Source organism: Mya arenaria, chromosome 14, assembly GCF_026914265.1.
Source record: "Mya arenaria isolate MELC-2E11 chromosome 14, ASM2691426v1".
In the NCBI taxonomy this organism is placed as follows: Eukaryota; Metazoa; Mollusca; class Bivalvia; order Myida; family Myidae; genus Mya; species Mya arenaria.
Window position 1 is genome coordinate 25430818 of NC_069135.1, and position 25812 is coordinate 25456629.

The window sequence follows — 25812 nt, forward strand, 5'->3', positions numbered from 1 at the left end:
ATGTCATATTTCCCGCTTGCAAAACTACTCCCTGTAACATCATATTTCCCGTTTGCATAATATTTTCCGCTAACATATTGTTTCCCGTTTACATCATATTTCCGGATTACGTCATATTTTTCCAAATTTCATCATATGTACTTAAAAATAGCTTAATCATTATATTTTTCAATGGATTTTGCAAATTATTGAAATATAGTTAACTTGCCAAAAAAAGAGCAATATTTTATTCATTCTATTCAATGAAAAGTTTCAATATCTTTACTGGACATCCACAATGATAAATAGATATGTTTGGTTTATTTTAAATTCATTTAGTTTGATTGTGATGATAGCTGAACGCTGATATGAAATACTATCAAGTCCATTTCTTGGCAGAAACCAGAACTGTGGCTGAATGAGTAGCCGATAGTATGTTCCTCTTGTAAGATAAGATTCAAACGAAAACATACAATAAGCGATTTTGGTATAACATGTAAAATCATTTGGCTTGCGATCACAGAAAATTACACTTCCACTCATTGTTATGTCATCCAATACAGCTTACTGTGATTAATATGTGAACAATATTTTTGAAATAAACTTCACATTCAACACAGTGCCACATCTTCTACTTGTACAATATTTGAGAGTGCTTGCTCTGGTTTCATTATCCATTAAATCCCTTATTCGAGTTCTTACCATGCATTAAGCAGCGTGCATATAAATTACATCAATATTCTTATTAATAATAGGCACGCTACTTATTGCACATATATGGTACAAAACAGTTACTACACCCACTACCCTTGTGATTAGAATTATAAATAATTTGTGCAACTGCTAGGTGTGTACAATTTGAATAACTCGAGTAATACGTGCAGAATCTATTACTCAATCTCCAACTACATTATTAATTTATCGATATCACATACTTTTCTTTGATAAAGAAGTGTTTCTGTTTCTCCATGGTCGTTATTAGGGAAACGAGGAAGAACTTGTTCTCAAGCAGACCTTGGAAACGTTCCATTCCTGTCCTCGCTCGAGCCCGCAGTTCATCAGACATCTGTAAAGGTGAGAAATAATCATTAAACATCAGCTGTCATTGAGTGGCATATCAGATTGTTTTTTTAATCTTAAAAATATATTAGATATGGAAAACATCAATATGTACGTACACATCGTAGCAAAATGATATTTGATGAGATGTTATATTTATGTTACTGCCACATATACAATTATAAACAAGTGTTTTTTGTCATACATTATGCCTCCCTGAGCGCCATGTTGTCAGGATTTGGACAATTGAATGAAGTCAAGCTTCATGGCTATGGGTGCAGGTAGTGTCTAGTTACTACACAGACAATGTTTTGCTTCAAGAACACTGTGACCTTGACCATTTACCCGATGACCCCTTAGATTAAAAGGGGTCATCTACAGGCCAGGCCCAACCTCCTAGTAAAGTTTGATGATCATAGGTCCAAGCTTTGTTGCGATATCACTGGGAGAAGCTTTGTTATTTTTTTCGTGTAAAAGGTCACTGTGACCTTGACCTTTGACCCGATGAAAACAAAAATCAAGAGGAGTCTTTTACTGGTCAGGCCCAACCTTCATGTCAAGTTTGATGACCATAAGACCAGGAATCGTCTAGTTTGCCTTCAAGGTCACTGTGACCTTGACCTTTGACCTGATGATTCCCAAAATAAATACGGGTCATCAACTGGTCCGGCAAAACTAACAAGTCAAGTTTGAGGGCTATGGGTGCATGCATTGTCAAGTTATTTCTGGACAACCTTTTATCATTCAAGGTCAATGTGGCCTTGACCTTGGGCCTGATGACCCCCAAAATCAAAAGGGGTCATCAACTGGTCAGGCCCAACCTACAAGTTAAGTTTGAGAGCCATAGGTGAAGGCATTGTGGGGTTTCCATCTAACAACTGTTTTACCATTCTAGGTCAATGTGACCTTGACCTTTGGCCTGATGAACCCCAAAATCTACAGGGGGTCATTTACTGGTCAGACCCAACCTCCAAATCAAGATTGAGTGCCATGGGTGCAGGCATTGTCAAATTACCAATCAGACGACCTTTAATCATTCAAGGTCACAGTGACCTTTACCAAATGACCCCTAAAATCCGGGGGTCAAGTACTGGTCAAGCCCAGCCTCAAGTTTGATGACCATAGGTCTAGGCATTGTTGATTAATCAATCGGACAAGCTTTAAAATCTTTTTAAAATTTAAGGTCACTGTGACCTTGACCTTTGACCTGATGACCTCTAAAATCAAAAGGGTCTCTTCTGGGCAGGCCATATCTTCATGCCAAGTTTAATGACCATTCGACAATTGTTGAGTTATCACTTGGACAAGCTTTGGTCTACCGACAGACCGACGAACCGACCGACATGTGCAAAGCAATATACCCCTCTCCTTCGAAGGGGGGCATAAAAAATAAGAAGCCTACTTATTAAGGTGTGTCATCCATGCATGCATAGTGAAAGTTTGTAGTTACTATGACTATGAGCTTGTGGAACTCTTAAATGTACCTTAGTAAATTAACAGTTCATTTACTGCTTCTCGGTATGAAGAGAAACTTAAGTACATTAACAATAGCATCTATCAACATTAAATGTTAGGACCTATAAATTGATAAAAGTACATAAACATAATGTTAATGAGATTTAAGCTGGGAGATCAAACAAAAAGCTTATCAGAAGCCCAGGTTTCCCAGAAGTATTTCTTCATTCAATCAAACTATTTTATCACATAGACAAAGGCGTAGTCAAACTGTGACAGAACCAGCAAATTAAAGACAATATGAAATATAGAATGATAAAGGTGTAATTTCATTCTTTACATAAGACAGTTACAGAGTGAAAGCGAAGGCTAAATTTATGTCTGTTTTATTTTGAACATTAGTAAAACAAGAGTTAAATGTCTTGCTACATGAGTGTATTGCCTCTGGCTATATATTTACCAAGTTTCATTTAAAACTCATAAACTGTTTTTTACTTGTTACAGGTTGAAGCTTAAAGTTCTTGCACACAACAAATGCGCTGATGACGCAGACTCCAGTGATAACTACATCAATACTATGACAATAAGACGTCATGTTTTCTTCGAAAGACAGACAATCCAAAACATAACACACACAAGAAGACAAAATCATTTTGAGCCGCTAAGCCCAGTATCGAACAAGAACACCGCAAGCAAATCCTCCTTGCTCGTCCACTTTACTCAGTCAAACAACTTAGGGATTAAAAGAACAAATATGTTTAAATATGGGAATTGCATCTCTCATATGGGAATGACAACTAAGAATGTGAATTAAAGGTTTCATGATATCGTCAATGAGCTATTACAAAATCAAAGTCTTTGAAGAACTCCACATTGGCAATAGGAACACCAAACATAATGCAAATAATTGATTCTCAACTGCTTTACACAACAACAAACAAACAAAAGAAACAGATAAGCCAAAATTCACATGTATCCAAGAATAATGCAAGGAGGGAAACAGTCATTTAACAATTAACACATTCAACTTGCTGGAACAAATGCAAATCAATCTACATTTTGCCTCACCAGATTTTGATAGTTCTAACATTCCTGAGTGATGTCTGACAATGTGGCTTTCAGCAATCGAAGAGGCTTTATAAGTCAGTACAAAACAAAGACAATACAACTATACCATACCATTGCTTGTGTCAATAATTGATTCATGGAACCAACATGCTATTGAAATTGAGCATAAACAGTTTAGCAATGCATTTGCTCATATAATATCATTTCTTTTATTGTATATAACTATAACTATTGACATCTTTGAAACATTCAAAAAACAATACATATTGCTGTATGAACCATAACATAAGGAAGTGGTTACTTTGAGCATTACCTGTACAAAATATTGCTATATTACCATCAATGTTTAAAAGCACATTGGCCAATACTTGGATGTCATCAAATGTAAAATAAAAAATAAAATTCTGAAAAACATTTCAATGTGTTAAGATTATAAATAAAAGCAACTTTATAAACAAAAAGATATAGAAGAAAATAAGAAAAAAAATATATAAATACGGCGGCAGGAGATGATAATAATGTTTCGCCGTGATCCAATTTAAGTATCATACCAATCATTAGTATTGCTAAGAGCCATATGCCAGTTTGTTAAAAAAATCATGTTACAGGGTTAATGTATCAGCTTAAGTTTTCTAACAATTTTTTTTAACTATTGGGCCTTTGTTTTTTATATGCATTAAATGTTGTACAGGTAATACAGTGTTCGATATACAAGGTGAGAAAGGGTTAGAAAGCATGCGTACCTTGTAACTACTTACTACAGGATCTGACATCAGATAGTCGGTAGCGAACATGGCATTACACGCGTACTGTTGATACGAGTGGTAGGGGAATCCCTGCTCAATGAGGTTACGATTAACTGTTGACATGGACGTCTGCATGTCAAGGAACTCTGAAAAGGGTTAGTGAATGACAAACGAACAATTACTTTAAACAGTTAAGGTGGTGGGGTAAGTTGCTCCGTCAAAATTGACGTTCAAAATAAAATATCTTTCAAATTCTTTGAAATTTGGCTAGAATGATGTGTCAGGCATGTTTTCCTCATTTTTGCCAAAATGACTTATGTCGGCGTTGTCGGTAAGTGCAAATAGACGCTATCTACCACGATACCCCTTTTTACGTTTTTGATACGTTTTGCGTTACTGATCAGCCGTTTGTGTTTATAAATTTATGGAAATTGCTGTAAAGATGCCTTAATACAGTTATATAACTAATACAATATGCATTTTCAACAAATGTGCATATTGTTTAATTTGCAGGAGATAAGCTAAGTTTCATTAGATAATTGTGCACGTATATTTACGTTCAACGGCTGGCATTGAAGTGAAAATAACTTCCTTAAATGCACGGCACTTCCTATATTTTTTTCTATCATTTAATAGCCTGATATTCAGTCTTTCGTGTTATGTAATAAAATATATGTGTTTTCGGGCTAAATAAGCAACCAATTTAAAACAATGCGTTCAGAAACGTTTGTTTTAACATTGCTGACGTAAACGTTGTTTTGATGTACGTTGTTGTAATGCTGGCGTTAAATCTTGATATTTTGAAAATTGAATGCAAAAAAAATGTTAAAATAGCATTTTGCCAATGCAACGGAAATATGATTTTCTAAAACAAAATGTTTTTGATAGGTTTGCATTAATGATTGATTAAATTTATATGTTGCATGAATGATAGCGATTATGCACATACACGTGCATGCGTTTTGGTAAAGGTAAGATTTATTATAATTTGCGATCATCACCTATACATAAGAATGTTACATAACTTTATTAAGATCTATATCATATACATAAAATCATAACCATTTAACATTCCTGGATGATAACCAGTACTCTCATCAAATGATGCTCCGAGTGGGGATTAAACCCAGGACCTTCTGATCAAAAGGCCGATAAGTGCAATCTGTGTTAGCAAGTGCTCGTTTTTGTCGAAACCGTGCACGTGCTCAATAAAACCGGAAACAACATCATATACAATACAAATGCAGAAGATCGATGCAATTAAGCAGAAGACATGATTATTCGCAAGAAAAATGGAAAGTTTACTAAAGAAAACACCAAGAAACGGATGCAGAACCTCGTACAGATTCGTAAGATAGGCGAGTGTAACTTGGAAGGAAGACGAGTTGTTGAATTAAAGATTTTAATAGACGGCTTGAAAAAATGCTGCAAGTGCGCGGGACAGTTGTCGCTTACGAACAAAACATCAGAAACTAATTACGGTCTTGGGAGTATTCTTCATATAAAATGCATGTCATGTCTGGCTGACAACACAGTGCCGACTGGAAAACGACACAAGGCTAGTGAGCACAAAACCGGGACTCGATGCTTTGATGTAAATACAAAGTTAGCTGCAGGTAAATATTTATTTCGAAAATTACAAATCTAAAGAGTAATAGTTTGCTGCAGTTTTCAGTATGCATAAATATTACTATTATTTTAATGAATGTTACCTCTCAAAAATCCCTAATTAACGCCAAACAGGTTGTATATATGTTTTGAAATGCTTCGATTCTTTCAGCCATGATTAACGCAGGCGTTGGGGAACAACAAATGAATAATATTCTTGTCTACATGAACCTCCCCTTTGTTAATAAGAAGACACTCAAGAACAGGGAGCGTTAAATCGGCGAGAGCATTGAGGCAGTTGCCGCCCAGTCATGTTCACGTGCAGTGGAAGAAGAAATTCGAAATTCTGAGTAACTAGTCATACATTACAAATGAACTATTATAAAGTTATGGAATAAAACATAACTGTACTTAATTCAAGTAAACGCATTCCAATGACGGATATTATTGAACTAGAAGCTTAGTTATACAAGGAAATGCTTCTATAGTATCTTTCTTATTGTACTTAAATGTTGAAAATAATTGAATTGTAGGTAAACAGATGAACAGTGGGTAGAGGTTTCGGCGGCTGGCGGCTGGCAGAAACGAGGAACTGGTCACAGTAACAACAGCTTTGTCCGGTAAATAGGATTCCAGTTACATTTCTTTCAGAAAGCTTGCAACAAGCGCAGTGTGCTCTTCAAAATGAGTTATGGAAAACACCCTGCACTAGCATATCCCTGGTGGGGAGGGGGGGGGGGAGGACACCCCAATCGTCCGAGTTTACTTTTATTACAATATATAGAATATATAGAAGGAACAAAGTAACAGTACGCCCAAAATGCAGTATTTCGGACTAGATATTGTAAAAAAATTCAGGGACGTATCCACTCCAGCTAAATCGTTAAACCATTTTTTTTCGCTTCTGATGGAGAGACACAAGTAGAAAGTTTATGCTTCCTAACTTACGCCCCCTCTAACGTCGAATCAAGGAACCGCCCCTGCTTTGTAATGCACATGCATGTCTGTCCCCCATAATTATAAAGATGTAAACCGAAAAGTTATATCATCTTGAGTGTCCATATTTTGATACTTTGCAAAATATTTGTATAAGTACAAATTCATTCTTAAATATATTTTGATGAATCGAATTATTGAATTCATACACTTCTGTAAACGTCTTTAATGCATATATTCTTCTTTTCATCAGGGCACGTGACAATTGTCGGCAAATCTTCAAAGAAATGTTTGAGCTTTGGCGTTGCTAAAAACAATTGTAGATTTTGCAAGAATGCAATCAGAAGAAAAGTTCCAGCAACTAAGCACAAATACGGGAAGAACTGGACGGGCTCTTCAAAAGCAATGGAGCCTTTCCTGACATTGAAATGCCTTCAGGATTTGAAAAGAAAAGGCCTCGAGGTGAATGCATTAACAATGGACGACGACACGTCAACGTATGCTAGAGTGAAACGATGCCTTTTCCCGTCCCTTCGAAAAAACAGTGATAAAAACCATGTCGTGAAAAACATGACCAACTGCCTTTACAAAGTAAAATAAAAAACAAAAAAATAGGCAATGAAACCATTTCATTTGTAAAGAAGTGCTTTTCTTACGCTGTATCCCAAAACCAAGGTGATCCAGCCGGCATAAAGAGAAACCTTACCGCCATTGTTCCACACAGCTACGGGGGACATGGCGGCTGTGACCAGAAGTGGTGCCGTGCTGTGGACGCAAATTACCGTCATTCGAGCTTGCCGCGCGGGAAAAACCTCACGGATCAGGCCGTAAGAGAGGACATTGAAAAGGTGATAGATCCCTACACCAGCGCAAAAATGACGGAAAAGCTGGCAACACTTTCAACAACGAATCCAAACGAGAACATTAACATGATGATATCAAGAAAAGCGCCTAAAGGATCCCATTACTCTGAGTCTGAGAGCCTTGATATTTGTGTTTCGGCGGCAGTAGCACAAAAGAATGAAGGACACGCTTATATATTAAAGGTTTGTTTGTGTCTACGACCTTATACTTATACATATTTACTTCAACCATTATATATTTCACAACGATTTTGAAGGAAGCTATGATAGCTTATACTAAGTCACTTTCGTTGGCACGATGTTGCGCGAGAGTGTGGTCTTGTGTTGTGGGGGAAACCGGAGTACCCGGAGAAAATCCACTTGTCCGGCTTGGTGACCACTAACCAAACTCACATGCGCCCAGGCCGGGAATCGAACCCGGGTCGCCTTGGTGAGAAGCGAGTGCGCTAACCACTGGGCTAACCGGACAACTTCTACATATTTATAAAACAAATGTAAACAAATATTTCTATATCCTATACAATGACGATGATGATGATAATGACGACGACGACGATGACGACAAAGACGATGATGATGATGATGATGATGATGATGAATGGCTTTCAGGTGAACAATGCCCACAGTCTATCACCAGGACATATCAAAACGAAACGTTGCCAGGAGTTAGAAACGCCAGTTTAACGCCACACAATACAGGATTGAAAAACAGAAAAGGCGTCGTATCGAGCTAAAGGTAGATACGTTTATAAAGTTCAATCAACACATACACATGGTACATATACGTCCCTTACAAATAAGGGTATTCCCTATAGTATTTTAAATCCCGTGATATTCACATGTGTAACCTATCCCTGTTAATTAGTGTATAACTATACATTAATAAATCTAGCGAATGGATCTCTTAACAATTTCGCCCTTTCATATATGGTAAAAGTAGACGAGCGTTGGATTGACAAACGTACGTGCACCATGCGCCCTATCGGGATGCCTCAAGGGTATTTTTATTAGCATTATTATAAGCATTATTATAAGCATTATTATCGATATTATTTCTATTATTATTATTATTATTATTATTATTATTATTATTATTATTATTATTATTATTATTATTAGCATTATTATTACCAGCATTATAATTATTATCATTATTATTATTAGTAGTAGTAGTAGCAGTCAGTATATAGACGTTTAACGTTATTAAATATGCTAGTTAGTTCATTATAACCAATGACGTCGACGTCAGTCGTTTACTTTGAAATTACGTGTTGTTTATATTGTGAAGGTTAATATTGCAAAAATTAATTATTTTTTATTTTACATTTTGAAAGTTTGAACATTTGGCTATAACATATCAAAAAATAGCCATGGGGACCGCCATCATCTTAAACACTTATTTTGACGTTGAAGACAGCAAGGGTACGTTAAAAAACGAAGAAAATGAATATTAAAAATGCGAGTTTTTCTGATATTTCTAATTTATCTTTCTTGTGTGTGCAAATATGAAAATGAAATTAAAGAAATTACGGTGCCATATAAGATAGCCGGTTTTTGCACTAACCTTCACCGGAAAGGTATTTTATTTCGCATAAATGATTAAAGGAAGCTTAGCACTTTATGCTTACCAATTTTAAGTACATTTAGAAAATATTTATTTTTAACGTCGAAAATTGGTTGAGCAACGTACCCCACTACCTTAAATCTCTAGACAATACAAGTTGTCATATAGATTAGCTGATCAATGTGAGATCTGATCATCATATCATTTAATCACTTCAAGCATATTTTTTTTTAATTAAAAGCATAAAACATTCGTTATCATATTTCCTTAGCCTGAGCAAATCTACTGACCTTCTTTTGCCACATGTTTGATTTCCAGTTCAAGGTTGTTGAGTTGTTTTTCCAATGCTTTAGCTTTTGACCCCACCTTTCGATACTTGCAGACAAAGATCACTGCAAATAAACGGCCAAAGAATGCTTTCACTGTAATATCAGTGAAAGAATGCTATCACTTGATATACAAGTCAAGGAATGTTTTCACTGAAAGTATCAAACAAAATGATATCACTGCAAGGAAACAGACAAAGAATGCTTTCACTGTAAGAGTAAATCAAAGAATGCTAGCAATGGAACAAAAACACAAACAAGCAAATTTGTTAAATTGATATCCCCCACCTGATTGGGATAAGTCAAGGAATGGAAATCAATTGTTGGTGATATATATATATATATATATCGGGGGATATATATATGAGTTTGAGTTTGATTGCAACTGTTTGAAATAAAAAAAAATATTGTATATAATGTAGCATTTAGAATTGACCAAGAAACCTAGTTTATGACTTCATGTTACCCAGTTCCAAACTAATCTAAGATTTCATCAAGGCATACATTCCGATCAAGTTTCATGAATATTAGACCATACATAATGCCTTTAATGTGTTTCAAATATTTTTCTAAGATTTGACCTAGTGACCTAGTTTTTGACCCCATGTGCCCCACTTCCATTACAAGCTGTCCATATTTAATCAAGGGGTACATCATGACCAAGTTTGAACATAATCCAACCAATTATTACCATTCCGGACAGAAAAAAATGAAAAAGATTTGACTTTGTGACCTAATTTATATGTGACTTAATTTTAAATAAGTCAAAGATTTCATCACGGAAAACAATCTGATTAAGTTTTATGAATATTTGACCATGTATAATGCCTCTAGTACGTTCAAAAGATTTTTCGCGGATTTGACCTAATTTTCAATCATATGTGATCCAGTTTTATTTACGACCAAGAGTTCATCAAGTAAAACATTCTGATTAAGTTTCATAACTATTTGACCATGTATAATGCCTCTAGTATGTTCCAAAGGTTTTTCTAAGATTTGAATTTAAGTGACCTAGTTTTTGACCCCATGTGACCCACTTTTATTAGTGGTCGAGATTTGATAAAGTGGAACATTCTGACAAAGTTTGAATATTTTCTGATCAATGCCTACCAAGATATGATACCGGATGGACGAACAGACGGACGGAAGATCGGCGGGGGATAATAACGCAATCACAAAGATGTTACTGGAATCAGTTCAACAGGTCATCAGGTAGAAACACAGATTTTCATTTGTGTACTGTGCCCTTTAAATTATGGCCATGGCAATGCAGAATCAACAACACAAATCGATAATAATCCATTCCGAAGACGTATCATGGTTAAGATAAATATTTTTTGGTCGATTCCTTTTAAATGATTTTTCGGTAAGTTACCATTAATTCAAAATACCTTTCCAACTTCCACAATGTTATACAATTTGAAATAACTGTAATGGTGCTCTTGACATTTTTATAATGGAAGGGCAATAAGGGTGACTACAGCTATAAGGCTAATTATCAAACTCGTCCGAGGTTTTAGCCAATACACATTCTGACCAAATTTGGTAGTCATTGGACAAGTATGTGCCGTTTTATAAATATGCGTATGCAAAGTATGTATTGTTTAAAAAGTAACACATGCCCATTACTCTTACAATATTTAAGTTGGAGTTATATGACTTGTCACAAAAGAGAATTTTAGTTCTGTAAATAAGGTTCATGTAGCTTTAAGTTAATAGCGTCAATGATTGTTAAATAATAAAAAAAAAATTTAAAACATTTAAAAAAAATAATATAAGAGTGTCATCCAATAAAAAATCATTTTCCATATAGATAAAAAGTGAAAACTAGCCTCGCCTCTGACACCCAGGTTTTCTTAATGAATCATTGGGTGAAGGTATTTGACAAAGGGTCACCTTAGGAAAAAGTTTATTAAATATTTTTGAAATCGGGCCAATAGTTTCTGAAAAGAATTTTCTAAATATACTTAAGTTGGAAAGTAGTCCCGCCCCTGGCGGCTATGTTTTTATAAATCAACATAGGATGGAGGACTTTTATAGGGACACCTAAGGAGTATTTCCTTAAGTTAATTTAACAAGAGGCCCAAAAGGGCCTATGTTCTACTGGCATGGCTCTTGTGGTCATTTTCAATCCAGAGCATCTACGTTTGAGTAATAGGCAACAAATATATAGTTCACTTTTAGTGTTTGGGTTAGCTGAAAACGCTGCACGTTCAAAATCTGAGGACAGGAAGAGTTGTTAGCAGATTAGTTGCATGAACTATTTTAATATGTGCCAAGTAAAGGTAATCTGAGGGTAAAAAATATTTGCTTTCAAAACTGTACTCATCGTCAAAATTTCATTTCTGTAGCTTTAAAAATAAAAAGTTGGTCAAAGTCAAGGACATCCAAGGAAAACATTAATGCTTGTTTGCAAAACTGTTCACATGGTCAAAATTTCATTACTGCAGCTTTAAAAATGAATAAGTAAGTCAAAAGGGGTGGGGCCAGCTTTTGCCCAAGGGGCATTATTTCAAATGTTTTCAATTGCCTCATATGATGCTCCACAACAAATGTCAAAGGTATGGGCCTTGTGGTTTGAAACAAGAAGATTTTGAAAATATTCCTTAAATAAGTCTCTAGGAAAATAGTGACACCCAGGGCAGTGCCAGTTTTGACCCAAGTGGCATAATTTGAACAACCATGGTAGTGGACCACTAAATAAAGCCTTGTTCAAAATAGCAAGGATTTGCATAGTGGTTTCAGACAAAAAGGTTTTTAACATTTCCCAATTTTAGGGGGGGGGGGGGCGTCCCTTACAAAGAAAAGAGAACTCTTTTCTGGGCCTCCGCCAACGTCGCCGAGGTTGTTTGCATTTGCCGCACTGGTCCCTTGTGGGACAATCTCCGTGGGGGGGGGGGGCGGTAATGACCCCAGGGGCATAACTTGAACAAACCTTCACAAGCGATTGTGACTTTACATGTAAAATTGGCTAAAAATAGACCTCGTTCATGTAGACTTGGATAAAAAATAGACTTAGCTTAAAAAAGCATTTTTTATACTTTCAAGACCCATAATCCAGGCATGCATGGGCAGATCTGGCTGGTTTTCAAAAGGAACCGAGTACTAATGAATATCTAAATACTGTACAAATTCCATCGAGATACAATCAAAACTGAAGACTGTATCGTGTTCACAAGCAATTGTTTACAGACGCACGGACACAAGGATGCACATACTAAGTACACATTACCATCGCATAATCTCTTCTGGCCTTTGGCCAGTAGAGCTAAAAACAAAATGCACCGGAAATGCATGCCAGTGACTGTCCATTTATCAATGATTTCTGGTAACCAATGGGCATAACTGGGCAAGTATTTTTGCCAGAGAGATTGTACTTTGTGCAAGCATATATGATTTCGTCAATTTAAACACATGAACACATACACTAAGTTTTGAAATGACAATGACAACTCCCATGATATGGAAAAACCTAACCTTAATTGTTTAGGGGCAAACAGCAAAGCTTTAATCAACATATAATTACAGAAATTAAAACTTAACACAAGCAGATCTATAATTATATATTCTTACCCATCACAAGAAGAAACACCGCTGCTCCACCTGATGCTCCGGCAATGATTAGAATGATGTTCAGCTCTTGTTGGTATTGGATGTATCCTAAAGTCGTATGGATGTTTCCAACTTTTACCTATACGTAGGAAATATAATAAAATAAATAGTATTATTTACATTCACACTTCATTCCTTAACGATGGTTGTTGTTTATCAATTGCACTTTATTTCTGTATAAAGTGCAATGGCATTTCCCATCGATATCACGTGCGTTTGATCGATACTTCTGTCCTGTCATTGGGCGCAATAATACCAAGGGGCGGGGCATATTTACTACGGAACTATTTTTTTAATGAAATCGTAGTACAATTATTGGCAACATGCAAAACTGAAATCTGCAGTAAAGCAGTTAAAACAAAATAAGCAACGATTATTTGATTGATTTTAAGGTAGATAATTTCATGATGGATGGAAAGTTGAAGAAACGTTTGTGTTTAAAAATGCTGTTAAATGTCACGAAAATGCAAAAACAGTTAGTTCAAAATAACCTCTATAACGGGTGCTTGTATGACGTAATGAGTGATGTCATTGAAAAAGTTTTACATTAAGCTCGATTCGGGCCGCAACATAACTCGGCAGCTACATTTTGTTTCGACGCCATTTTTTGCAGTGTTCATTCGTTTTGAAAGTGTTGTTTTTCGAAAAGTGACTGGATTACTGGGATTATTTACACACAATACCTAGTGGGTAATCAATTAATTACCTATTCAGTCCTACTTTAACCATTATTTGTTTTGATAACTAATGTAAGCCTGAAAATTTTGTAAACATGTTCTTGATAAAATGTACAGCATCTTCAGCATCAGAGAAAAAATATTTGAAATTTCTTTGTTCATTGCATACGACATAGTGGAATCATGTCCATATAAGTCGTATGTTCTGAATAAAATCGACAGAAATAACTTAAAGTTCGGAGGAGTTTTAGACATAATTTAGTGCTTTTAATAGTCAAAACAACTGCAGAAAAAAACTATTTGGTAAACACATCAGCTTGCCAGGAAAAGACAACTCAGCAGAAAATATGTAAGTTATATGACTTTTGTGGTTTATTTCCTGTTTTGGTATTTGTATGCAGCTACATTATATATTCTAAAATATGTTTTTGTGCAAAAGTTTGCATCGTTGACCAACTTTCGGTCAGAAACCAGGTCGCTCAGCCTTCATTGTTATGATGCGGGCCCTTAAAGCGCATATGTAAAACAAAAAACCGGGCATAAACGGCACGTGAATTTACTGAATAATGACCGTTTTCTACCGATAACGCCCGGGTTTTTGCGTTTTAATACACCACTATAACGGACCGAAAACACACATTGTATGCAAAAATACGTATTCATAATATTCTTGACCTTGAAAAGATAGAAAATAAACATATAAATAAGGAACTATTTTATCTGTGCATTCATTGTCGTATACAATTAGGTTACGATAGCTGTTCTAATTTACCCACCGTTGAGAACAACGAGAGAAAGAAAAGAGAAAATGCTCTTGAATAATCAATGTAGGAATGTAAGAAATGTAAATTTAAATGAATGTAAATATAAGTATTAAAATTCGACATGTTGCATTTTATCGGGGTATGGTATGCAATGGCGCAGTTCAATATGTTGGTGGAGTCCTTCGGACTCCACCCATTTTGAACAGCCCCATTGCATACCATACCCCGATAAAATGCAACATGTCGAATTTTAATCCTTAATTAGTATACTCGATGAAGTTTAAGAAACCCAGCAAATTTCCAGACACTTACATAGAATAACGCATTCACAGAAACATGCCCCCGACTGCGTCTTGTCGGATTGTAAATAAGATTAAAAAATATTAAAAAAATATATTAAATAACACCCTTGATTAAAATCCCATTTAACTGCTCAGCTTTCCTTTCAAAGGTGGTGTACAATCTTTTAATTTGATTGAAGTTGAATTATCAGACATAGCTGTATGGTTGTGACAAGTACTGGTGAATGTTAACCTCCAAATGTGACCTTAACCTTTGAGATAACAAGACAAATATCATGCACAACTCACTTTCATATGGTGATCTACAATTCTGTGAAGTAAAATGTAATCCCAACTAAAAGTTAAAACGTTATGGCTCAGATACACAAGTGAGTGCTTTATCATTGCTATCGTATAATACTGATTTCTGTATGTGATCTTCACCATTGAGATAAGGACCCGTATTAAATGCGCTCCAGAACTACGCGTGGTGCTCTACAGTTTTGTGAAGTTTAATTGAATTCACTTCAATGGTTAAAAGGTTATGGCTAATACAATAATTTTTGCCATGAAAATATTATTGTATGATATTGATCTCTAAGTCTGACCTTCCCCTTTGCAAAACAAACAAGACTTATATGTTCCTCACATAAGGTTTCCATTGGGAAAAGTAAACAAAAAGTCCTAAACCCTATTGTCATTAGAGTTTTTCAACAATTTTATAGACAGACAGACAGAATGATTACTATTGGCCGACATATAGGATTAATCACAATACACATTCTAATCGATCGTCATCAGATCTCCCTTGTAGGCAATAGTGTGTACATTAGTCCACGTGACAAGCTGTTCAACGGTGCGAAATATGGACAATATTGACAATCAATAAACTTTAATGAAACAGGTCCCAGGTCTCAGAGCCCTGTGGATGTATTCACTGTGCAACACAACTCTGGTAGTTGTAAAAAGGATAGGCAAACAATTATGCTTACATTAACCTCCGGTAGCTGACCAGGCTGGGATGCCTTGGGCTGGTTGCGTGGTGCAGCACAGGTCATGTAATTCTTGTTCACCTCTATCATTTTACAATCTTCTATGCCAATGGTTATTTTGTAGTCACTTGTGCCAGCAACAAGATTTAAATCATTGCCCTGCAATAAAAGCAACGGTGTTATTTTCTGCACTTATTCTAATTGAAAATATTTATTGTTTATTATTTCAATTTTTCGACGGTAAAAGACAAATCGCATATTGTTATAAGAATTAAGGATGTGCTAATGTAAAGCTACACTTTTTCATGCAATGACTCACATTGACGCCTTAGGAAATGTTTTGGCCAGATTTAAATCGCATTATTATTTAACTTATAGTACTCGGGCTTGTTCTAGAAAATCTTAATTTCGATGACTGTGTTTAACACAAATGAGGATGGACTTGTATTAAGTGCAGTGCATCAAACACAAACATGACCGTTATCGTTTATACCTACGATACATTATTTACATTATTCAAACGCATACTTTCAGCTTTATGTATATATTAAAGCTGCACTCTCACAGAGTGAACGTTTTGACAACATTTTTATTTTTTATCTTGGAACGAGTCATTTTTTGCGAAAATGCATGGAAACCAGTAATATAAGAGTGCTGACAAAAAAATACTTATGTAAATTACAGTTACGGTTTAAGCCATAAAACATTAATTTAATTAATTTAATTTTACATAAAAATTACAGTAACGGTTTAAGCCATAAAACATTAATTTTCGAACGGAAGTATGAAAATCTATGATCTGATCTTTTGTCAGCGATTTTATATCATTGGTTTGCAGATATTAACACAAAAAATTGCTCTTTCTAAGACAAAAAATTAAAAAAAAGTTGTAAAAATGGTAAATCTGTGAGAGTGCAGCTTTAACATAACCAAACAAGTACATTCGTGTTTGTTGTTGGCAATAGTTCTTTGAAGTTCATTACACTTGGTCTAAAATAGTAAGGTTTCCTAAGATGTTTAAGGTAGAACGCCAATAATAGTCTTCAAATGTGTGTTACTGCATATATCAGATATATACATCAGCATTTCTATTTTGGATTCTGATTCCTTTACATAGATTGCAGGGAAGATTGAACAAATCAAAAAGAAAACCTTACTGTAAAGAGGCTATTATGATATATTAATGGAAGGCAATACAACAAATTTTGACTATAAGTAGATGTATATGGCAAATTTATTGATTTGTGCTCTAATTTGTGCTTTAAGTAGGAAATGCCGTATTTTTAGCAAGAGTGTCTTAGCTGAGGTGATATTATCGTGTAATAAGGTCGAAGAAAAAAAAAGCAAAACATAAAATTACCATTTGTCTTTGATGATACTGTTATGGTACCTTGAAATACAACTTCACGAGTCTCGACAAAATAGCTCATCTTAGTAATCTGTGAATTTACTGCGATTCCACTAGACGTAGGCGTGTCCAGTGTTGTCAAACAAAACTTAATTATGACTTTAATAGTTTGCGCTTAATGTCAGAATTAAAATGGATATCATACAGGTTATATTCAAGACTCTTTAGCTTCATTTGAGGACCGTATGCTCAAAGTTTTTTATTGAAAAAAAAAACAAATAAAATTTAAGAATGTGCATAAAGTGTATGAAGACTACCAAATATTATTTTTTTCAGAATTTATTGATTGGAAAGTATTTCTCGACAAAGGCTAACATGATATTTCATCTATTGAACCAAAACCAAATGTATTTGAAGATTTCACAACAATTGATCAGAATCCGTTTATGAAGATCACCCTGACCTTGAACTTTCATTTCTGACCCAACAATCACAGTGTGTGTATACCACGTGATAAATTACGTCATATATGCTACGTCAGAAGACATTTTGCTTAAAATAAGAATTTAAGAGTCCCGTGTTCCTTTTAAGATTCATAAGGTGATTAGTTTTATCAAACACTGTTTCCAAAATAATGTTTTGACAGTGCTCCGTCAGACGGCTGTATTGTGAAAAGGTGTTTTCAGAAACTTCACTCTTAATCAAACTCTGGTAGAAGACCAAAGACAGGGCTCCGTAAGCAGTGTAGACTGTGCTATGTTTCATTAAAAATGGTTAAAAAATAGTGAAGTAATTTGCGTTTAATGTCTCCATTTGAAGCAAAAAAATTGCCTTCCGACGTAGCATTTATGATGCAATTTATCACGTGGTATACACACACTGAATCAATACCGACCATGACAAGTATGCAAACACAGTTTAAGGATTCTAAAATAAGTTGTTGATACACGCGCCTTTCATACATACTAATTACGCTAACCACATTTAAAGCTTGTGTGTATATCATTATGTATCAGTACAATTTCAATTCTCTGCTTCAAATAACTTTTGACTGTGTAGAAATAACAGCAATTGTTTTTTTTTACAATATTAACTGTGACTGTGTTGGTAAATGTTAAAACAAATTCAAACCTCGATCGTAAGATACTGATCCTTAGAGGAAAATAGTTTGGTTCCATCAAATTTTGAAAAGGACGGATCATGATAATAAGTTAGGCTGAATGTCTTTTCCACTCCATCAATTTTGATTACGATTTCCACAGACAAGCACTCTGAGCAAGCTTCACGCCTTCTTCGCCGTTTTGTTTCAGAATTGGTACTGTTTAACATTTGCAGCACAGATTCAGGTGCCTTTGGAACGGGACAGTGCATAGTTGTTGTGGAATTATTATCGAACTCACATTTTTCTTTCTGAAAAGATAAAGATAAAGTAAGCAAGCGATAGTAGATCCAAGCATACTATTTTCATTGATAGGACAATATTCTTGTGTTCAAGGTAACTGTGACATTGACCTGCTGAACTGAAAATCAATATGAACCTTTTTTAGGCCATGACCAACCTCCCTTCAAAGTTCGATAACCTTTCGTCCAAGGAATGTCTAGTTATAAATCGGAAAAGGTTTGGTCTACGGACGTATATGTGCAAAGCAATGTTTCACAACTTCTTCGAAAGGAAACATAATTATTGAAGCTAGCGTTAAGTTTGGGTACGGTTATGAATGTGAGTCCATGAATAATACCGTTTGCATTATGGTCAAAGTTAAAAAAACATACGACGATGCTAACAACGCCGCCAAAAACTACACAAAATATTCGACAATACTTAGACATTTTCAAACGAGCTATAAACACATTGTAGACTGGGGACATGTAAGTGAAATAATAAAACAATTACCGTCTCTGCAAAATCAAATTTTGCAATTATAAAAGCGTCATGTCCATTTTTCAGGTCATCACCAGAAACAGTTATAATTGTTCCACCACTGAAATGGATGTTGGGATCATATTTTTTCATAATGATGCAAGTGAAACTTTGGTAGAATGACAAAGTGCCAACAATTTGCGCAAGCTACTGACGTCAACATGAAGGCCTAACAACAATATGACCTAAATTTCAACACAAGCTATAAATGGTTAAGCATTAGTCATATTTAAAGAGGACCAGTGAAGGATCAATCCTGTAAAATTTAGTTCAAGTTGCCAGGCGGTTCGGAAGAGGTTGTTTTAAGTATCATCTGCTGAAAATAACTGACATATCAAGCAATGCTATTAGATGACACATACCTCATAAATCCTATAACTGGATCGATAACTTTTACAGTTGGATTTGTTTTGAATTCATAATAAATCTCGAAATGGAATTCTTTATCGTCAACAACCAGATATAATTTCCTCGCTAAGACAGGAGGCTCTTTGTCAGTCTTTGTCATGGTGCAAACAAGTGTATCTGGGCCACTCAGTCTGAAACAGACAAAAAACAAAAATAACTTGAAACTGATATCTTCGTTAAATGATAAATTACAATCTCCTAGGCTCACACTAGGCACCGGAATGGAATTTAACTTAAATTGAGTAACCAATTTCCGTATTTTTGCTCATAGATGCAAATATATAGAAAACGTAAAATGTTGTTATTTTTTCGTCGTCTTATTCAACTGATTCTGGGCGGTTATTTATCCTAATCCTGATTTTAAACATATACAAATTCAAGTAACAAGACAAACTATCCGATTTATTGACTGTAAATATGCTCGTTAACTCCTCTTAAGAGGCTCTCAGCTAGGCAACAAATCGCCAATTGAATAAGTGTTGCGTGCTTAGATCACATTCTATCATTATGACTGATGTTACAAAAGCGATATGTTAAACTAGATGAATGTCAATAAAACATACAAAGTTATTATTCTAGAGATGGTCACATCTAATTAAAGGCCCATCAATATAAGTAGGTCCATAGACATTGCTTCATAGCGACTAGATAAACAAGAGGCCCAAAAGGGCCTTTGCTCTACTGGCATGGCACTTGTGGTCATTTTCATTCCAGAGGATGTACGTTTGAGTAATAGGCAACAAATATATAGTTCATTTTTTGTGTTTGGGTTAGCTAAAAATGCTGCACGTTCAACATCTGAGGACAGAAAGTGTTGTAAGCAGATTAGTTGCATGAACTATTTTAATATGTGCCAAGTAAAGGTAATCTGAGGTAAAAATATTTGCTTTCAAAACTGTACTCATCGTCAAAATTTCATTTCTGTAGCTTTAAAAATAAAAAAGTCGGTCAAAGCTCAATGTCAAGGACATCCGAGGACAACATTAATGCTTGTTTACAAAACTGTTCACATGGTCAAAATTTCATTACTGTAGCTTTAAATATTAAAAGGTAAGTAAAAAGGGGTGGGGCCAGCTTTTTCCCAAGGGGCATTATTTCAAATGTTTTCAATTGCATCATATGATGCTCCACAACAAATGTCAAAGGTATGGGCCTTGTGGTTTGAAACAAGAAGATTTTGAAAATATTTCTTAAACACCCAGGGCAGTGCCAGTTTTGACACAAGGGGCATAATTTAAACAACCATGGTAGTGGACCACTAAATAAAGCCTTGTTCAAAATAGCATGGATCTGCATAGTGGTTTCTTTCAGACAAAAAGGTTTTTAACATTTCCCAATTTAAGGGGGGGGTCCATCCCATACAAAGAAAAGAGAACTCTCAGGGGCATAATTTGAACAAACCTTCACAAGCAATTGTGACTTTACATGTCAACTTAGCTAAAAATAGACTTTGCTCATGTTGACTTGGCTAAAAATAAACTTAGCTAAAAATAGCATTTTTAAACTTTCAAGACATACATGGGCAGATCTGGATGGTTTTCAAAAGGAATAGAGTTCTAATGGACATCTAAATACTGTACAAATTTCGTCGAGACACAATCAAAACTCAGAAGACTGTATCAGGTTCACAAGCTAGTGTTTACACAATAGCATTTTTTTATACTATCAAGGGCCATGCAGGGCTAGGCATGCATGGGCGGATCTGGCTGGTTTTCGAAAGGAACCGGGCTCTAATGGATATCTAGATACTGAACAAGTTTCATCGAGATACAATCAAAACTGAAGACTGTATCGTGTTCACAAGCAATTGTTTACAGACACACGCACGCACGAACGCATGGACGCACGAATGCACATACTACGTACACTTTACCATCGCATAAGCTCTTCTGGCCTTTGGCATAGTCATGTACAAAGTGAATATGGTCAAAATGTGAAATGAACGGGCCATTATTGCAGAAATCGGTATGTTTATCAAAAATAAAATAAAATAGAATAATGTAACCAAGTCTGGAAATATTAGATAAGAAATGACCATACATAGAGGACTAAGTGAATTTGGATTTATTTGGCAAGTCAACAGACATAACTGTATAGTGAAATGTGCTATCTGGCTTGAACTGAGTTAAGATATGAACAATAATTGATCAGTTGATGTGAAACAAGTTTAAACCGTCCTGATTGATGGAACCGTAACGAGATATGGGCCCGCCTTTTGAAAAGTTACACCTTAAAAAAGATTTGGCAAAATCGCTGGTGGCGATAGTCGAAGTTGGTTGATGCGTGAAGTCAACAAGTCAACAGGCTATAAAGGTTGCATTCAATTTTAAATACATTTAATTGATAGGGTTGGGCTTTAGAAAAAGATAATTCAATGCCATAGATTTTGCAAGTCCTACGTTCAATGGCCAGTAAAGACATTGGTCGTTCGGACAAAAGGTAGTTACTTAGGCTAAGGAAGTTGCTTATGAGATCAACTGTTGCTAAATAAACTGATGGTGAATGGGGAAGCGAAACTTTCAGGAGGAAGTATTTAGTTATCGATAAAAATATTCCTAAATATTTACCTTACATAAGTGTTTGTAAAACAAGTGACCGTCACGGACTGGCACCAGATAGGACCACAAGAGTCACAATGTAAACCTTTTGAACTATGTAAATGACCGCGAGAAAACCATGCCAAATATCTAAAGGCCTTGTAGTTTTTGAGAAGACTTTAAATAGGTTACTTAAATATGGTAATTAAAAATGTCATACATTCATAATCTCTCACTTCTTGGGGTGGAATGGCAATTTTGACCGTATAACCCTTGTACATGGCAATTTACAGATTGAAGTTGAAAAAGTAACAAAATGGTGATACACACTATTTGTTTATAGAACGTTCTCATTTTGCTTAGCAATAACATTTTTTGGCGTCACATCATTTTTCCTTGATGAAATAAAACCTTCAATTCAGTTCTCCAAAAATTATTAAAACAAGTTAAAAAATAAAATAATCATGCAAAAAGCACCACATATTTCTGGAATAACCCTCCTTTGTCTATATACTGCCCGAAGAAAACATACCCTTTTAAACAAAGACATTGATCCATCACATGTGTTCGTTTGTTATCATCTACAACGTATGCAGATATCCTTCCATTACCAATGCAGATATTACTTCCCTTCATCGTTATCACTGTTCCTCCCATTGCGGGTCCAAATGCTGGATTAATATTAGGCTCAAATAAATCAGGTTCCTGCAATAAAAAAAATAAATTAAACAAACTCCCTCCCCCTCTGGGTCCTTAAACGTAACCTTAATAAAATATGTATTGTATAAATAGTGTATCGTGACTGATTATGAGATTCTCCAAACAAGAGCACCGCGAAACGGAGCATTATACGCCCGAAGAAGATTCGGCTTGAGGTCCTTTTAATGTAGTGATGATTTGTATAAAGTTATTTGAAAATCGCTTTATTAGTTACCAAGTTATGGCCCGGACACGCAATTGCTAACGAACGAGTAACAAAGATGTGGCCCGGACACAGAATTGCTAACACCCCCCCCCCATGGTGATTCTAGTCTTATGAGTTATGGCCTGGACATGGAATTGCTAACGTCCCCCCATGGTGATTCTAGACTTTGAGGTATGGACCTGGAAATTGCATGTGACACATCCTTTTAATGCAGTGATGATTTGTATAAAGTTATTTGAAAATCACTTTATTAGTAACAAAGATGTGGCCCGGACACAGAATTGCTAACGCCCCCCATGGTGATTCTAGTCTTTGAGGTATGGACCTGGAAATTGCGCGCGACACATCCTTTTAATGTAGTGATGATTTGTATAAAGTTATTTGAAAATCGCTTTATTAGTTACCAAGTTATGGCCCGGACACGGAATTGCTAAAGGACGAGTTACAAAGATGTGGCCCGGACACAGAATCGCTAACACCCCCCCCCCCATGGTGATTCTAGTCTTTGAGTTATGGCCTGGACATGAATTGCTAACGTCCCCCCATGGTGATTCTAGACTTAGAGGTATGGACCTGGAAATTCCATGTGACACATCCTTTTAATGTAATGATGCTTTGTATAAAGTTATTTGAAAATGATTTTATTATTGACCAAGTTGTGGCCCGGACACGGATTTGCTAACGCACCCCCATGGTGATTCTAGTCTTTGAGGTATGGACCTGGAAATTGCGCGCGACACATCCTTTTAATGTAGTGATGATTTGTATAAAGTTATTTGAAAATCGCTTTATTAGTTACCAAGATATGGCCCGGACACAGAATTGCTAACGGACAAGTAACAAAGATGTGGCCCGGAAACAGAATTGCTAACGCCCCCCCCCCCCATGGTGATTCTAGTCTTTGAGGTTTGGACCTGGAAATTGCGCACGACACATCCTTTTAATGTAGTGATGATTTGTATCAAGTTTTTTGAAAATCGCTTTATTAGTTACCAAGTTATGGCCCGGACACGCAATTGCTAACGGACGAGTTACAAAGATGTGGCCCTGACACAAAATTGCTAACGCACCCCATTGGTGATTCTAGTCTTTTGAGTTATGGCCTGGACATGGAATTGCTAACGTCCCCCCCATGGTGATTCAAGACTGAGGTATGGACCTGGAAATTCCATGTGACACATCATTTTAATGTAGTGATGATTTGTATAAAGTTATTTGAAAATCACTTTATTAGTAACAAAGATGTGGCCCGGACACAGAATTGCTAACGCCTCCCATGGTGATTCTAGTGTTTGAGGTATGGACCTGGAAATTGCGCGCGACACATCCTTTTAATGTAATGATGCTTTGTATAAAGTTATTTGAAAATGACTTTATTAGTGACCAAGTTGTGGCTCGGACACGGATTTGCTAACGCACCCCCATGGTGATTCTAGTCTTTGAGGTATAGACCTGGAAATTGCGCGCGACACATCCTTTTAATGTAATGATGCTTTGTATAAAGTTATTTGAAAATGACTTTATAAGTGACAAAGTTGTAACGCCCCCCCCCCATGGTGATTCTAGTCTTTGAGGTATGGACCTGGAAATTGCGCGTGACACATCCTTTTAATGTAATGATGCTTTGTATAAAGTTATTTGAAAATGACTTTATAAGTGACAAAGTTGTGGCCCGGACACGGAATTGCTAACGCACCCCCATGGTGATTCTAGTGTTTGATGTATGGACCTGGAAATTGCGCGCGACACATCCTTTTAATGTAGTGATGATTTGTATTAAGTTATTTGAAAATCGCTTTATTAGTTACCAAGTTATGGCCCGGACACGGAATTGCTAACGGACGAACGGACGGACAGACGGACAGACAGACAGACAGACGGACAGACGATAGAGGCCATAACATAATACGACCCTTCGGGCGTATAACAAGAGGCACATCAGTGCCTGTGCTCCACTGGCCACCTAACGAACATTTTCGTCAAGTTTCATAGAAATACAATCATCAATTTTTGAGGAGAAGTTATTTAAAAAAAATTTTTACTTTAATAGCTCTGGCTGCCATGTTGTGCAGTGGACCGAAATGATTTGGGCAATTTGAGTAAAGGAGCACCAAACAAACATTTCTGTCAAGTTTTATCGAAAAAAGGTCATCGGTTTCGACGACAAGTCGTATAAAGTTTTGTTTTTTTTTAGCTCTGGCAGCCATGGTGTGCAGTGGACTGGAACCATTTAACAAATTTTGGTTAATGACCACCCAAGGAACATTTCTGTCAAGTTTCATCAAAATCTGATCATCGGTTAACATTTAATCTGAATAGATTATGAAGCAAATATCTAACCTGAACAAGAACTGACGAGATAGAATCGACTTGGTGTTTCACTTACACTTTTCGGCCATTTAAGTTACTAAAAATAGCTGTTTCATAAACTTTCAGAATGTCACTTAAACGAAAATTAATGTTCAGTCTATATATACTTTCCTATGTATAAATGTAAGGTTTTTAAATTGATCTTTTTGTGAGAACTTTATGCTTATATGTTTACTCATAAATTATTATTGTTTAAAAATTATTTAAAGATGCTATAGGTGAAAAATTAAGACATTATTTTTTTTTTCTATTAAAGGGAGGTAATTCAGTAGTAAAATGTAATCAAAGCTATTAAAGCATGGCATTTCTTTTCTAACCATGTTGATATTATTACAGTCTATTCAAGCAAGATGCCTTTTGTTTTTACATAGTA

The 25812-nt window shown here is 35.7% G+C and overlaps 1 protein-coding gene across 3 annotated transcripts in view; it reads right to left on the reverse strand.

Moving 5' to 3' along the window:
• The window catches only part of LOC128217879 (plexin-A1-like), a 111838-nt gene that overhangs the window by 13772 nt on the left and 72254 nt on the right, over positions 1-25812 (reverse strand). For 2 of the 3 annotated variants that reach the window (XM_052925314.1, XM_052925315.1), the window contains exons 17-25: positions 22677-22849; positions 19562-19738; positions 19173-19260; positions 18410-18688; positions 15931-16089; positions 13178-13295; positions 9569-9670; positions 4305-4453; positions 915-1045 (exon numbers count right to left, since the gene is read on the reverse strand). In XM_052925314.1, coding sequence (XP_052781274.1) covers positions 915-1045; positions 4305-4453; positions 9569-9670; positions 13178-13295; positions 15931-16089; positions 18410-18688; positions 19173-19260; positions 19562-19738; positions 22677-22849 — 1376 coding nt within the window. The remainder of the gene's footprint in view (positions 1-914; positions 1046-4304; positions 4454-9568; positions 9671-13177; positions 13296-15930; positions 16090-18409; positions 18689-19172; positions 19261-19561; positions 19739-22676; positions 22850-25812) is intronic. The other variant, XM_052925316.1, reaches the window with a different exon arrangement.